Here is a 17018-nt window from a genome sequence, read left to right as displayed (position 1 = left end):
ATACAATTAGGAAATAACAATGAATTTTACAACATTTCTGATTTTAAGACGTCATATAAACGTCAAAAATTGATCGCCTTTAGAAAACAAAATTTACCAAGGTCACTGTTGTTTATTGATTATCGTTACATTTTATGTTGTTCATAAGTGTTTCTTGTTTCTCCTTTTTTTTGTTTAGATTAGTTCGTTTGGTTTTCTGTTTGTATTTTTTACACGAGGCCGGATTAGTCCTTTGATAGCTTGCTAAATCGGTGTGGGCCAAAGCTCATCGTTGGAGGTCGTACTTCAAATAAAATGTTACACGTTATGACTTTATCAATGTATAATTGTTTTCTTTTTACACATTATGTCTATAATAATTTATTTTTCACCCATTGATACTCTGATAGAGTGTTATCTCATTGACACCAACACCAATTCATCTTACTTCTATGCATCGTGATATTGTCATATTAATCAGTTTTAAATCATATTAGCGTGCATAAATATCGTGCGTTCCTGTCAAACAATAAAATAATATTAGACAAACTTTGTTATTTCTTAACAATAAATACACATTGTTTTAAATTCTGCTAATACATTTTTCAGATTAATTTGTGAATATATATATATAAGTATACATATGTAAATACGCTTCAGACTATAAAATGGTTGTCAGATTTCCTTTGTTGTATCTAGAAATATTTCAAATTTCCTGTAAAGCCAACTTCAAATGTTGAATTTCTATTGGAATGTTCTTGTCATGTGTGAAATCAAAGAACGATATACGTTCTCTGTCTATTTCTGGTGGAATATCACAATTTTCTAGCAGGATTACTCGTAGGAAGTCCGATCTTCTCTTCAGTGTTTGTGTTATTATTGTTTTTAGGACGTACCATTCTCTCTCCAGAAAGTCTTTAGATAAAACAAGTATGCTCTTCCTACATTCTGTGATACCCTCAATGGTTGTCTCCAATAACGACGAACATGAATCATAATCAATAGCACCAGGCCAACCTGAAAAGAATAACAAATATTTACCAAAAGTTTATTAAAGCATTGACAGTTCACAACAATACACTATAATCAATGGAGACTGCGAGTTGTATTAATTTGTATTAGCATCACCAATATCAAGTATCGGAATTTTACCATTTATTGCATCATATCTAAACCCTTTCACATAATCACATTTGCCAAACAATCGTCTTTTGCTCAATATCGACAATTATTTTTTGACATTAATATATTCGACGAGTATCAATTCTCATAAATTGGAGAAAATCGCAAAGCATGTGATTCATTCTTTGTTAATTCGAAAATATTGCATTACGATCGATTTTATGTAATTGTTATCAAAAGATTATGAATCATTTTGCTACAAATACGAGGATCGTTGAGAATTACAAAACACAATGATTATGTTTCTATGTTCCAATTCAAGATCAGGTAGTCAAAGTAATTTTAAAGGTTACTGAAATTTTATAAATTAGATATTTTTAAAAGATTGCACTGCTGTATATTTTAGCACTACCTGTAAGTATGATGTCATCATCGATCATTTGTATGCCGAGCTGATGCTGTAAAAAGCATTGAATCCAAGCAGAATTTACTTCACTCACGATGATGAAATAATCATTTCTACAATTTTGTGAACCACCTGCGTATCCAATATCTGCTTGAAGCAAGTTTGCTGCATCTAAATCATATTTTAAATCGTATCTGTTTGATGGTTGGAACTGGCATATTCTTAACCGTCGTGCTGTTAAGAAGTCTTTCTTAATTAAAACGGTTTTCAAATACTCTGCTATTTTAACTTGATCTGTTGTAAGGTGGAAAGTTTCTAAAAATATCATAAATTCACAAAGCTTTCCAAGATAGTCTTTCCAAAGACCTTTTGGTACTAAATAATTAAGAAACTCTAAACAATTCATTCTGTTAGCAATAAATGTTAAGACATGGATAAGCTCAGCATGAATGATTGATGTATCACCAAGTTTCAGTACTGACATGCATAATGATTTGACATTTTCAAACGCACGCGTTGGATCTGAGAACATGAATGCTCTTTTCAGCCATTCTGTAGCCATACGATACTCCGCCATGTCAAAATAAATTATGCCAATTTTGAACGCTGTGAAATATGTTTGTCCTCTCGCGCTTATACATTGATTTAGATAACCTAGTGCTTCATCTAAGTATTCGCTGCATGAAACGGCTTCAGGTCCATACCTGTAAAAGTTTGGAAATGTAGCAAGTTTCTGACAAACTTCAGCTACTGTGCAGACATCGCGAGGGCTCATATTATTTTTAATAGAATGTTTTCCGTCATGTAGGGCCTTGTGTAAGAAGTCTTTCCTTTTGTCTTCAGAAAAAACTTTCAAAGTGGATAAGTCCGTATAGACCTTCATTCTTGTTGAAAAAGCAAGCAAATGCATACGTGGGTTCTGTGAAATAGACAATGATAGCGTTTCCTCGGCTTGTTTCAAATAATCAAGTTTTTCGTTGTCTGTTTTAGCATATCCAAACTTAAACAAAGACCACAAGCTTGTACCTTTACGATTTAGAATAACCTCATCGTATGGTTGCTCAGCGATCGCAAGTTCAAAAGCAGAAAGAGGAGACTTTAGGAGAGCGAGGAATTTTTCATCACTGGTTAAGGAACTGGTTGACAAAGAAGCATTGAAAGCTTCATTCCTTGTAATTATTTTATGTCCAATATAGGCGTATGCACGGGCTCTATATATGGAAAATCTTTCGTCATCTTTTGGTAGATTCGAAACAACTGACCAGAACAAATAAACCGCTTGAATACCTATATCGTTTGCACTGTAAGGCATTCTATTGCAAGCCATTGCATAATAGTAAGTCCATATATAAATATCTTCCACAGAATAAGATGTATTTCTAAGATACTGTATCCCTTTTTGAAACATTTCAATGCTTGATTTCTTTTCCTCGGCAACTCTATTGTCACTTTTACAGTTAATCGCAAGACACACAAGCCGTTGTGCATTTATCGTATATTTTAAGGCAAGGCAGATCAAATCTTTTCTTTCTTCAATAGAACTGCTCTGTTCAGCCTTGATAAGTTCAAATGAATCCGCTAGCTTTTGTTGTGCTTCTAGTTCGTTTTCTTTAAATTCTTCAAAAAGTACAGCATAACCTTGTTCGACGATACAAATTGCCTTTTCTTTGATATCATCGGAATCACTGCTTTGCAAAATTTTACTTATTCTATCTTCTATTACCTTAGCTTTTTCTTTCAAATTATTGCTTCTATACAAGTCTGCAAGGTCAGCTAATGTGTTCAAGTGTTTAGGGTTATTTTTGATATTTTTTTCGAGCTTTTTAGTATTGCGAGCGATGTACCTATGTTTTCGTAATGGATTATCGAGCAAAGTTCGCATTAAATCAACAACTCCATGAACTATCTCATGCTCCCGTTCTATTGCAGTATCTAAAGCCATTGTTCGGTTTTCGACTTGCGTCTGGCCTGATGTATACATTAAGTTTAATTTCATCCTTAAAAGGCCGGGACATATGTCATACAACTCTGGTTTCGCCCTATCCATTTTTCTTCTATTTTCCTCCCGGGAAAACACTAATTCTTTACCAATGACTTGAATACTGTAAAATAAATATATGTACGATGTATAAAAATTAAACCTCAGACATAGATTACCTTAGCTGTATTTGGCAAAACTTTTAGGAACTTTGGTCCTCAATGCTCTTCAACTTCGTACTTTATTTGGCCTGTTAACTTTTTTGGATTCGAGCGTCACTGATGAGTCTTTTGTAGACGAAACGCGCGTCTGCCGTATATACAAAATTTAGTCCTGGTATCTTTGATGAGTTGATTACTACCACTGGGTCGATGCCACTGCTGGTGGAGATTTATTTCCCTGAGGGTATCACCAGCCCAGTAGTCAGCACTTTAGTGCGGACATGAATTATCATTGATATGGTTATATTGATAAATTAACTGTTAACAAAATATTGAATTTTTGAAATACTACGGCATTTCTACCTCAGGCATAAATTACCTTAGCTCTATTTGGCAAAACTTTTAGGAACTTTGGTCCTCAATGCTCTTCAACTTCGTACTTTATTTGGCCTGTTGACTTTTTTGGATTCGAGCGTCACTGATGAGTCTTTTGTAGACGAAACGCGCGTCTGCCGTATATACCAAATTTAGTCCTGGTATCTTCGATGAGTTAATTACTTAGCAAGTCTAAGTACAGCCGTCAGCATGGAGTTTTGGCTCAAACTGAACAGCAAACTATGAAGCGCCCCAAAATCACTATTGTAAAACTATTTAAACAGAACAACCAACTTATCTATATAAAAATGAGAAACACATCAACAAACGTCAACCACTAAACAACTGATTCCTTACTTGGGACAGGTGCATACGTTTGAACTGTTAAACACTCCCTTAAAAACTAATATAATAACTTGAATAAGGTATCAAGTAGACAAAATAGAGATTTTTAAAAACCTAGTAAATGATATTGTTCAAATATCAGTCCGATATGAAGTCTTTCAAAATGAATGAAAAGCAACCAAAACACATATCTTAACTAATTGCAGTATTGTTAAATCTGACAAAAATTCAAATCACAAAAATACTAAACTACGTGGAAAATTCAATACGGAAAGTCTCTAATCATATGGCAAATCTAAAGCTCAAACACACCAAATGAATGGACAACAACTGTCATATTCTTAACAAGCATTTTATTCATAAAATATGGTGGATTGAACATATTTTTATAGCGCTAAACCTCTCAAAAGCAACCCAATTAATCATAACTAATTGCGGTATTGTTAAGTCTGTCAAAAGTGCCCTGTTCGATTCAAAATATATGCGACTGCCAGCATCACTAACTAGAATTGGTCAATGTGGGTTACAGTTGCAATTTGAATATCAAAGTATGTTAAGAAAATTAGTGAAAACAATGTTTTAATGTTACGATAATCACAAATGTTAAAAAACCAGGCGTTTATATATCATTGAAAACTAAAGCTAAGTTAATTGTGTGAGTGTTTGATATGATAAGAGTTATTATAAATAACTAAATAATAATGCAATAGATGTTTTGACAAATCATATGCAGATGAAATCGTTGAAGGTTACATTTTAGCATGAAACATATTTTAGACTTAGAGCTCGTTAACATTTAGAAGAAACACTTTCCGTTCACTCACAAACTGTGAGTTGTAACAATAGTTTTCTTAATAGTGTTCACACTTAATGATATTTTTTTCTGCAGTATAGTATGTCTTCTATGAAAATTAGTTACGGACAAGCTTTTTAAACAAGCGGTGGTTTACTGTACTTCGTTTTTCGGAAATTTAGAATTGCAGTTGATAATCAAGTAGTAAAGTATCTTTACGATATCAGATTTAAATATTAAAATATGCGATTAAAAATATTTCAAACATGTTAATGATTATGTAAAATGTATGATAGTAAAACATGTACATAAGTACAGACATAGCATTACACGTAGTCGTCGGAAAAGGTTAGCGCCTCGTTAACTCGCGTGTTTTTCGCGTAAAACCGCGTTAACTCTGCTTTAAGTCTGAAATTTCATGAAATGAAAATGGGCGTTTACTTTCGCGTTACCCTCCGCGCTAACGCAAAAATGGCGCGTCTTCTAATTTTGTAAAGAGTAAACGGGCGTTTACGTTTATGGTTACCGCCGCGTTAAAGTGGAAAGCGCGTTTTCTATCTGGGTAAAAAATAAACGAACGTTTACTGTTTGTAGTAAATGCGCGTTAATGGTGGTTGTCATCGTATTCTGTACTCATTGACCTAGCTTATTACATCACAAGATACAAAACAGTCCAGTTTTGATTGACATCTTGACGGTTACAGTTATTGATTTGACATCTCCCTAATTAATTGAAAATAAAAATCATAGTACAAAAGTACAAAATGAATATTTAACATGGAACTGTCAAATCTACCAGATTTTCAGTTTACATTCGTGATAGAATAAGTTTTATAAGATCTGGGAAAAGTTACTGAAGATAGAGGTTAGTTGATACCAGATAATGTTCATGTTTCTGGAAAGGTTTAAATGCATTTCTACGACGTTTATGTCAGAGTGGCAATATTTTTTTGTACATGTAACTTTTGAAGAGAAAATATAGAAATTCTACTATTTAAAGTTATTGGGACCTATTTTTTCAGTTACTTGGGTTGATAATTCGAATTGGAAGCGTTTTAAACATTCAAAATATACACAAGGAAGAAAGTATGGAAGAAACACCTTGAATTTTTAAAACATGAAACATCAGCCTCTTATTTGGATGAAATATGATAAAATAGTTGTATAATAATATTGAAACGAAGTTAATGATAACATTGGCATTGAAACGAACAAAAAAAGTATGAGAAAAAATATCTTATCTAACCAAAATTTTTATTACAAAATGAAGTGTTTTTTTGTACAAAATTGCATATTACAACTTTTACTGTAGTCGAACTTTATAATGTCAGACATTTCAAAATTAATCTTAAGATGATTCACATCATGGTTGATCGTTATACGCCAAAGAATTAGTACTTTGTGAGCAGCCTCCAATCAAACGAATAACCGCCTCTTAACGTCTTCTGAATCCTAATTTGTTGCTAAGGTAGCAGCAACCATTCCGGACGAAGATTATTGTTTTTTTCATGACGTGTTTGAACTTGGGTGTCCTTTCGTGCACTTTACGCTCAATAATGTCCCATATATGCTCGGTATGGCTCAAATCTGGGCTACGATCAGGCCAAGGAAGATAAACCAAGATAAACCTAATTCCACTGGAACAATGGATCTTCCTCCACGATTATAATTTCCAACTTTGGCGAGCTCTGCACTACATTAGATACTGGCAACTGTGTGTCTGTTCGTAGGCAAAGGTCCCAAAAATGGTCTTATCACACAATAACCAGTAGCGATGAGCCGATCTGGAACAGTTCTTGCTTACAGACTCCTGTATGATCATCACTCTCTTTTTAGGGTTGTGTTGTTTGCAATGGGTTTGCTCTTGACCAACCTTCATTATGCTTGATTTTCCCTAGCAGATGTTATAATAGGGGGTCTTCTTGATCTCGGAAGGTCTTTAACATCGTTTGTTGCCTAAATTTTATTATCAAAACGATTTATAGTGGAATGTGATGAACAACAATATGTGCAATTGCAACAGCGACATACCTACTTCTCTCATGCTGATTATCTGCCATCTTGCTGCAGTTATGAGTTGTGGATGATCAATTACAAGGTGTCAATCACATAACTTTATAAACTTGGTTATTTAAAGTGTTGAAAACAATGAGGATAAAAACATCTGTTTTGTTGTTTACAAGTACAGTAGATGCATGTGCAGATAAGAACTTAACGAGTCGATATCTTTGTATTAAACTCAGGTGATATTAAAATAATCATATTTGATAATAACTACTTCTAATTCAACAAATTATATCTCAAAAAAATTAAAAGTGTTTTTTTAATTTGAATTTCAATTTGATGTTACAATACTTTTTTCCATGTGTATATAAAGTTTACAGGCAAACAAATGATATGTACAAAAAAAATCATGTTTAACGAATAGATTTCACATTTTTTAAATCATCAAAGTGCTAATTATGATTATATTTCAAAGATGGATAGACGTTTGAGTGAAAGTATTGATTGATTGAGTTATTGATTTGTGTTTATCATCATGTCAACACAATGGTGATATTCAGTAGTGGTCAGTGTTTGTTGGGGGAGAAAGCCGGTGTATTTGGAAAAACCACTGATCTTCGATAGAACAACTTACCAGTATAGTCCCTTAAGGTTGGAAACGAGTGCAATTGCCCCGGTCAAAATTTCAAACTCAGAACATCAGTGTGAACTGGTTAATCATATAGTAGTTCAATTATTTTGACCACCCGGCCACCGAGGCCCCCGTTTAAGTAAAGTAAGGTGTTAAACTATACAAATATTTGTAACAGAATATTAAGAATCGATAAGTTTACAGTGTGTCACTTTCCAGTTTGATTATATACAAATGGATAACTAGTTTTGACTTAAACACAAGGAATACATATTGCGAAAAAAAGGCATTGAACAAACGTTGAGAATTTAGAAATATGGCAAGACGATTCAAGCAATTTTCAATTAATAAAAATTGATGCGTGCCAACGTTATTCTTAACAACGATTTGGACAATGTGAGTAGACAACTCTTCATCTTAGTTTCAAACACAGTAATGTAGTTTATTCAAAATGTTTGTGTTACAGCCTTTGTTAGTTCAATTTCAATTTCAATGTTGTCTACAATGATAAATGCATCCATCTTGAACATGGTAAAACAATGAAATCAAAACAATTTCAAAAACTTACGCCGTTGATTCATTTAAAACTCTGTAAAATTATAATCCAGTTTCTATTATCAACCTTTCAAGTTTAGCGTATCCAGCATTAATACATTGAAATTGTATAACTTATGATTATATACATGATATAGTTACGTTTGAGGAGAAAGGTTTAAATTAGGAGTAAAGTACACTGTGATTACCTTGCATTTGTAATGTTTGTTTATGATTATTGTTTTTACTTATGAAGACCTGAATCACAACTATCTATAATATTAGCTTATGATGTAGTGTGATAGTAGTTCATGCTACTGATCTTATTAAATGTTAGATAATTTATTTCATAATTAACACCACTGGGCTTAGGCCACTGCTGGTAGACGTTTCGTCCCCGAGGGTATCACCAGCCCAATAGTCAACACTTCGGTGTTGAAGTGTTGACATGAATATCAATAATATGGTCAAAAAATTTCCTCTTTATAAAACTTTGAATTTTTTAAAAACTAAGGATTTTTTTATCCCTGTCATAGATTACCTTCGCATTATTTGGCACAACTTTAAGGAATTTTGGATCCTCAATGCTCTTCAATTTTGTACTTGTTTGGCTTCATAAATATTTTGATATGAGAGTCACTGATGAGTCTTACGTAGACGAAACGCGCGTCTGTCGTACTAAATTATAATCCTGGTACCTTTGATAACTATTTGAAATAATCCCGTTGGGCTGATTTATAGAAGACGGTTGTACTATTGTAAATTAGAAATACCAGATATACATGCAGGTATAGCATGCAGATATAATAACACTCACTTAATTAACAAAGTCTAGTTAAAGGAACAATTCCATTGAAAAGTAAACTAGATGTATGAGTAGGTTTTGCTCTGAAAATATTGACACTATACCGGACTATTCATGAAAAATATTGATAATCAACACGTGTTTCCTTTATAATGATATATAGCAAATATAACATCCAAAGAACTATAGAGTAAACATACAGTTTTTAATTTTAGGCAGATCAGTATTTACTTCAAGGAATATCTTATCGACTTTGAATAAAACCGCATATGCAGGCGCTGCTTGAATAGTATTTCGTTGTTAATTTCTAGTGTTTTATTTAAGCCGAATGAACAGTCATTGCAGGTTTTAATAGATTAATGAGTTCAAGGTTAAATGCAAGGTATTGAACAATGTGTTCTGCAATACTCAATTTAACAACCTTAACATGGTTACAGCCCTTGAATGGTGTAAATTTCCAAAATAAATAACATGTATGGTGTATGGCATATGGTGCAATGTTGCAACGGTAGAAGGTCAATGTTGCAATGGTAGAAGGTGTATGGTGATACGGTGTATTGTGTATGAGGAATGGTGTAATGATGTGATTGTGTAAGGTGTATATACAGTGTGGTTTTCAAAGTTAAAAAATGATAAGAACTGAATTTTAAATTGTGATCAAAATTAGTCGCACTCTTTCTTTAAAATTATATTGCGTTATGGGTATTACTTATGGTGTAGATAGAATGTGAAAAGTGTAGGATGTAAATGTGTAACGTGTATGGTGTAATGAAACAGGGTGTATGATGTAATGGTGTATGCCGAAAAGTGTAATGATGTGTTAGTTGAAAGTTTAAACCATCTAAAAAATGTAATACATGAATTAAACATAATTTTATAAATCGTATGGCGATGATTAATTTTATTGTTCAATTGCAATAGAACATACAATAAACAACAGTGCATAGATGTCCTGGACTTTTTATTATACTACTGTATAAACGATATAATGTGCTTGAAATTGAAAGTTAATCCAATCTGACACATTTATTCCATTTTCACATTCATGATAAAGATATGAAATAAGTTTTATTAAAAATCTATCTTTCATATCTACATTCCTTGACCTTACGATGTAACCATATTTACATAACCATATAACATTGTCAAGTATTTACCAAACACTAGCTTTCTACTTTACTAGATATTATAAAAATGTTTCACTGGTAAAGTAAGAGAATATATGTACAAGTCGTAAACAGATAGATACAGTAACTTCATAACATTAATTGATAACAAAGGAATAAACAACAGTCTGCAATCATTTGACTTAAGCAACAAATAGATCACCAATTCGACAAGACCTTTTAATGTATCTCAGATAAGAAATAGGCTACATTCAACTTTACAAAGGTATCACCATAAAAGATAGGGCTTGTAAATACATTAAACAGATCTTATCTATTTCGTCTGCATTTATTTAAAGGTAGAAATGAGAAGGATAAGTCTGATTTAGAATCCTGCTTGTAATTGGGTATTCATTTTTCGTAGAACGCGTAAAGAAAATAAACACGAAAACTTTTGTTTATTTATAAAAAAAAGTATTTTCAAATGAAATTGTCGATTGGAAAACAGTTTTTACATTTTTGCTTGCATTTATTTTTTTGCGACGCTCAAGATAATGATAGTAAGTATATAGTTTCAATCAAGTTCTCTGCCTTCGTCACCAAACCATAAGTAATGAGAAAAAAGAGTGAGGTTTAAACATGTTAAAAAAATGTAAAGTCTGATAATAGTACTAAACAACCTACATTTAAAATCTGTAAATAGGTTTATTTCATCTTTTAACCGATTTATCATCTGCTGGATTCTTTAATATGTTTGATTTATCAAATTTCAAAACAAAATATTTCTATTTGAAATATAGTTATCTGATATTTAGACGATAACTGAAATTAAAATGTTTAATTTTCGGGTATCATTATACTGCTCAAACAGAAAGAAAACATTAAAGTTTGGAATCAGATTGTGTGCATCAAATATAAGCGCTTTGGACGTGGGAAGTAATGGTCTACAAATTAATGAATGAAGAACGTTCGTATAATTACTCAAATTACCTTTTGAAAAAAAGTTTTAAACGAACATTACATAAGAAACTTGATACCCTTCGTCTAGTAATATAAAAAAAAGTATGCGTTTGAAGCATAATTAAAGTTAGAGTATGAAAGAAGTTGCATTGCAAGAATCAAAATGTATTTATAAAGATATAATACTCGGAGGTGCGATGGGGACGCTGAAGTGCAATTGTCACGCTGAAGTGATATGGTCCCTGCCGAAACACGATGGTCCTTTTCGATGAAGTACGATGGTTTGGTATGACGTTTGAATACTTTTAAATTTTTCAAATACAACGTTACATCAAATACAGAAGGAATTCGCAGACAGGATAATAAGGTTTTGTAGATGAAAGTTTCACGAGAGTAGATTGAAGTTTCTTGCGAACAAATAATAAATCTCATCAATATAGAAGATACACGTCAATTAAATATATATCAGCAATCAAAACTTCACATAAAGATAAGATACATGTGAATTATAATTTCTTATGATAAAGTGAATGTTTATGTATAGCACCTATGTTGTCCTCTGTTAATATTCATATAATTATTGTATTATACTATGACTTGAGTGTCAAAAACACCATTGTACTTTTTAAAAAGGAAATAGCGCGAATGATACAGTAACATATCATGAACCTGTGAACCCAACATTAAACATGTTACAATTTCGTCTGTTCATTCGCTACTACATATGATGATTGTACTATCAGACTACACTGAGTTTTTCATCAAAGATACATCGCTTATAGTGGAGCACGCCATCCGTTAGGTTTGCATTTTGCAAGACTCTAAAAGATGTATAAAAACAGTCGCATGGCAAGACAAACTACAAATTTGATAAGCATTAATCACAAAGATCTAGACATTTGTGTTTAATATATTTAAAACAATATGTGCCCGGAGGAACATTAAAGAATTAACAAAACTCAGGATACTTCAGGTCTTGAGATTTGGACTGGCAATGCATTCTGATAAGCAGCGTCAACTGTCAATTGTGTATCATGGGTTGTAAACCTCGAGCTCATAATTTAAAAGAGGAATTAAAATCGCAAACCAATTGCCTAGAGAAAATATTTCTTGCACTTTTTATATTTTACAGAAAAGCAAATCTACTAAGTAATTGATCTGCAAGTCTCCATAAACGCTTTGCTCGGTTCAAAAAGGTATAACTCCTAGAGCGTGTAATATACTATCTTTGGATTTAATAATGTTTTACATAAAAAAGCGTTCTTTACCCGTGGCTGCTATCAGTCCAAATAATCAATGTGTTCATGGATTTAAGCAGTTCGTTAACTTAACCACAATCGATAGTCTTAAAAAAGTGTTACATCTTTGGAATAATTGAAAGATACAGACACAAGAAGTGTATATCTTTCCATTCTACAATCATACGCTTTGTCCTAGAGGTCAACATTAACTTGATGTCATAACAAAATAATTTAATAATTTTATTTTTAAACACTAAATAATGCAGAAAATGAACAGAATTCAACCCATTACATGTATAAATAATTATTCATGTCAATCAACACATTAATCAAATATTAATTAATGACAACATTTTCTATATTTATTTGACAATTGTGTGCGACTTGAAACATAAATCAATCAATGATGAAGTTAACACCGTTACTTGTCAATGTAGTCTTGATATGGTTAAAATGGATTTGCCATAATAGAATATAATGCGAAAAAGTTCAAAATAAATTGAGAAGATAAACTCTTTAAAAATATTTTCATTTACTAAAGGAAAGTGAACAATTCAAGCAAAAAATTGAACGTAGTAAAAGAAAATAAATGGAAATGATGTCTTCTACATGCTAGTATTTAACGTTTTTTAAAGTGTGGTAGAAGCAAGAAGTAAGTAGTAAGTCGCTATGAGGTCAATTTGTTTTCCTTTGGCAAACTAACGGATGTTTTGACGAAAATCTTAGCAACTGTCATATTCTTCACTTGATACAAGCATTAGGAACGATAGAAAACACCTAGAAGTTTGGATAAGAAGGTACAGCATTGCCTCCATATACTCAGGGATTGAAATTTTGTCATTGTTACCAAAGATACAACATAGCAACAATTATAAAATTATCATGTTATCCTATTTCGCACCTTTTGATTATACTGAAGATGACACTTGCTATCATAAGCTTCAATTAGACCTTGAAAAATAATACTTTTCTAGAACAAACCAAAAAACAAGTTAGTATGATAAATAGTTAGTCTTACTATAAGGTAACAATCAAAAGATGGTTTATATAAAGAAAATTTAATCCGTGTGTATTGTTTCGTCATAATTGCCTATCATTTAAGAAAAACAATAGACATTCACCGATTGTCGAGTATCTTCAAACAATTAAAAAGAGACAAATCAAAGTAACAAACAAGAACTTTGGGAATCGAATGTAATCCAATAAGTGTCAGCCCTTTGCGTCAACAGTTGATTTTTATCCCACAATTCATGCATCTCTTTCCATGCGATCAATTCAATAAAACTAAAATAACACATATTTAATAGAATTAGTTGATATATCATATATAAAAAAGAAGATGTAGTAACATTTCAAATGAGCAGCTCTCCAAAAGAGAAAAAATGACACAAAAATTAACAACTAGAGGTCGTCGTACAGTCTTCAACAATGAGCAAAGCACATACTGCATAGGCAGCTATACTAGCCCCCGAAATGACAATGTAAAACAATTCATACGCGAAAAGGTACGGTCTAATTTATGTACAAAAAATTAACGAAAACACAAATACGTAACAGATAACAAACGACAACCACTGAATTACAGATTCCTGACTTGGGACAGGCACATACATACAGAAAGTGGCGGGGTTAAACATATTATCGGGATTCGAACCCTCCCCTAACCTGGGACAGTGGTTTAACCGTACAACATAAAAACGAACTATGAAAATCAGTTGAAGTTTACTGTTATCTTTGGATTTCACACTACAAACGCATGATGCTAATTATTCAAGTTATTTTAAACAACAACAATTCATAGAAAGTGCCTGTCTTATTCATGTAAAGGACTGTACAACATATGTAGTCGTTTTTTCTCTTCTCTCTGTTGAAGCAAGTTTTGTTTTGTATAAGGAATAAACCACAGCTTATCAAATCCGTATACTGTGATCATATTATAACATTTAGCGTGTTTTAATCCTTCTAAATCGGATTACTAGTAACTATGTCTAAACTAGATCAGTTGTTTTTTAACTTGTGAAGTTGCCTACTAGTGTTTGCTTTTGTCAATTTATATAGACTTACCCCGATGAAATTTCCCAGGGAGTTAAGTTAATTGTTTTTATTTTATTTTCATATAACATAAAAGGATTGGCACTATTTCGTGCAAAATATTAATGCTTATTCTAGACAACTAATACTGAACATTTCTGAGTGAAATGCAGAAGAATGACAGGTGTCACATGAGAAACTGGATCTTTCGTTTCTATTTAGAAGCATAATTTTTGTTAAGTTTGAACTCGTGTTAATTATAATAATGTTTCACCTATATTCGTTTTTCCATTCTTTATGCCATGGGGTTTTCATCGACTGGCGAGTTTTAACAACACGTTGTTATCGAACCTATATCTTTAGTCGTTCAGATGTGTTTAATTTTTTTTTTCTGAGGTTTGAAATCGATTTTGTATGAAATACTAGTCATTTTTCGTTATTTCATTTTTTGTAAGCAAGATGACATTTAAATTAATGTGACTATCATACAAATGAAAGTTTTAGCTAGCCATAAAACTAGTTTCAATCCACCCTTTTCCACATAAGAAAATGCCTGTACCAAGTCAGGAATATGACCGTTTTTATTCATTCTTTTGATGTGTTTGATGAAATTTGTCCTTCGAAAAACAAAATGCACGAAAAAGTTTCTGAATTTATACAATCAAATTTGTTGTCGGGTTGTTGTCTCTTCTATCTTTATATAAAAGATTATTCCCTATTTTCATTCTCAAATTTATAACTTTATAGGAACACGAATACGATTCGTAGATTTTTTTTTTATTGTCAACTACATTGGATACAAAAAATGGGTACTTTATCGATTATTTGAAAGGGACTGCCGTTAACATGAAAAGGAAAATTTATATAACAGAAAATCTTTTTATTTATTTGCGATCATTTTCAAATATTAAACTATTACCAGCAGACAAATAAATGTTTTCATATAGAGCCTTAATATCAATTCTTATAATGTCACTCAACGTTTTAGGGAAAAGTGTTGTGGGGGATTTTGATGTTCATTTCTATATCATTTTTATACAATCAAAGAGTCAGAAAATAATTTGAAATCCAAAAGTTTCTACCAATCAGCACTTATTATCTTGGGACTGATAGTCCAGCAGATAGGGGAATAATTGTGCACTTTGCGTTAAAAGCATAAAATTATTATTTTGAAATCTTGCATTTTGCTATTACAAGGCATTGCAATAGATAAGGATTAGGAAATAAAAACTTGAATAAAAGATTATTTTGTTGTTTTATTTGTCTTGTGTAAATTACAACTGCCTTACATAAATAAACAAACACATTTACACAGGCAATTTTCCAATAACCGTCATTGACCCGGTGATGAGAGATCCATTCAGTGATAACGTTGCAAGTTACTATTTTCCCCTGAAAAAAACGAGGTATTTTCCCAACTGATCAAACTTCGCTTGGACAAAATGATTTTATTTTTTGTATAAAACCAGTCATTGATTTACAAATGGAATCATTTTGTGTTAAAAATGTATACAAATTGGTACCGGGCCTACGTGTATTAGCGTTCAAATACATGAAAGTTAATTTTGTTGGTTTCAATTTGAGAAGTGGTGGCAACAGACATCTTTATGCAGCACAAACGAACACCATTTGCTTTGAATAATAAACCTTATATGTAGAATATCTTTAGTCAAAAACTAAAAAAAAAAAAAAAAACGTTTATCATGTGCTTATTTGTTGGCATGTTTAGTACCACATTTGCGGGAAGCAATTCGTCCTTTGTGAAATTCATACCAGTCATTAGTACTTAACCTTGGCTTGTATTTGTCAAAAATTACTTAGTTACACTATCTGACGTTCTTACACCTTTACTCACCAAAGCCTTGCAACACTAATTGCAATGTCACTTGGCGGTTCACCAATCCCTATCTAGAAGGTGTTTGAGTCTTCAATTGAGGATTATATGCTGATGTTTTTGAAATGTAAAATACGTACAATCTACGTCTAGTATAGCGTCATAACTAACAAGAACCTCGACAATTAATCTTCATAAGCGTGTTTTTTTCTGCTTTTTTTTCTTGGCTTTACCTGTTATTTTTTTTTTAGAATACATTGATCTCGTTTCACCTTTTTCATGAATCTTTTAAAAGCTCGCTGTGTTTTTCTCCAGCGTTTTTCGGTGAATTTATCTTTCGATACGTATCTATACATTTATTCAAGCTAACTTTAAAACGCACTTATTTGTCATGGCACTGTAGAAAAAATTTAACAACATAGCGGCTTGTTTATACAGAATTCGCAATCTCCCATAGATTAAATACTCAAAATATCCTAACACCCTAATATACCTAGTCTGTAAATGTATCTTAAATCCAATTCAATTGATTATTTTCTCGTGATAGCTGAACATCAGAACATACAGATAGTTTGAATCAATATTAAGTAATAATACGATTGCGTATACATTTTAAGGATAACATGAAAACAATCCACATCTAAATCGAAACAACATTTACACATGTTGGTCATATAGACGAACATTTTGGAAAACAATTCATTTGGTACATG

The 17018-nt window shown here is 32.0% G+C and overlaps 2 protein-coding genes across 4 annotated transcripts in view; one reads left to right on the top strand and one right to left on the bottom strand.

Annotated features, from left to right (window-relative positions):
* LOC143074064 (uncharacterized) overlaps positions 1–17018 on the top strand; it is a 367901-nt gene that overhangs the window by 236818 nt on the left and 114065 nt on the right. The gene's annotated exons all lie outside the window — the stretch shown is intronic.
* Positions 520–8480, bottom strand: LOC143075982 (uncharacterized). Of its 3 annotated transcripts, none has more exons than XR_012978492.1 (2): positions 1514–2125; positions 520–996 (listed from the first exon to the last, which is right to left on the bottom strand). XR_012978492.1 is itself a non-coding variant. In XM_076251594.1 (2 exons), exons 1-2 carry the CDS (start codon positions 8373–8375, stop codon positions 686–688), a joined length of 324 nt encoding a protein of 107 aa, XP_076107709.1. In that variant the 5' UTR covers positions 8376–8431; the 3' UTR covers positions 520–685. The 3 variants fall into 3 exon arrangements, 1 of the variants encoding a protein (XP_076107709.1); XM_076251594.1 differs by lacking the exon at positions 1514–2125 and adding an exon at positions 8363–8431; XR_012978493.1 differs by lacking the exons at positions 520–996; positions 1514–2125 and adding exons at positions 2142–3609; positions 8363–8480.

Source organism: Mytilus galloprovincialis, chromosome 5 (assembly GCF_965363235.1).
Source record: "Mytilus galloprovincialis chromosome 5, xbMytGall1.hap1.1, whole genome shotgun sequence".
NCBI classification, from domain to species: Eukaryota; Metazoa; Mollusca; class Bivalvia; order Mytilida; family Mytilidae; genus Mytilus; species Mytilus galloprovincialis.
Note: the sequence above shows the minus strand (reverse complement) of the source record. Positions and strands in the feature narration are given on the sequence as shown.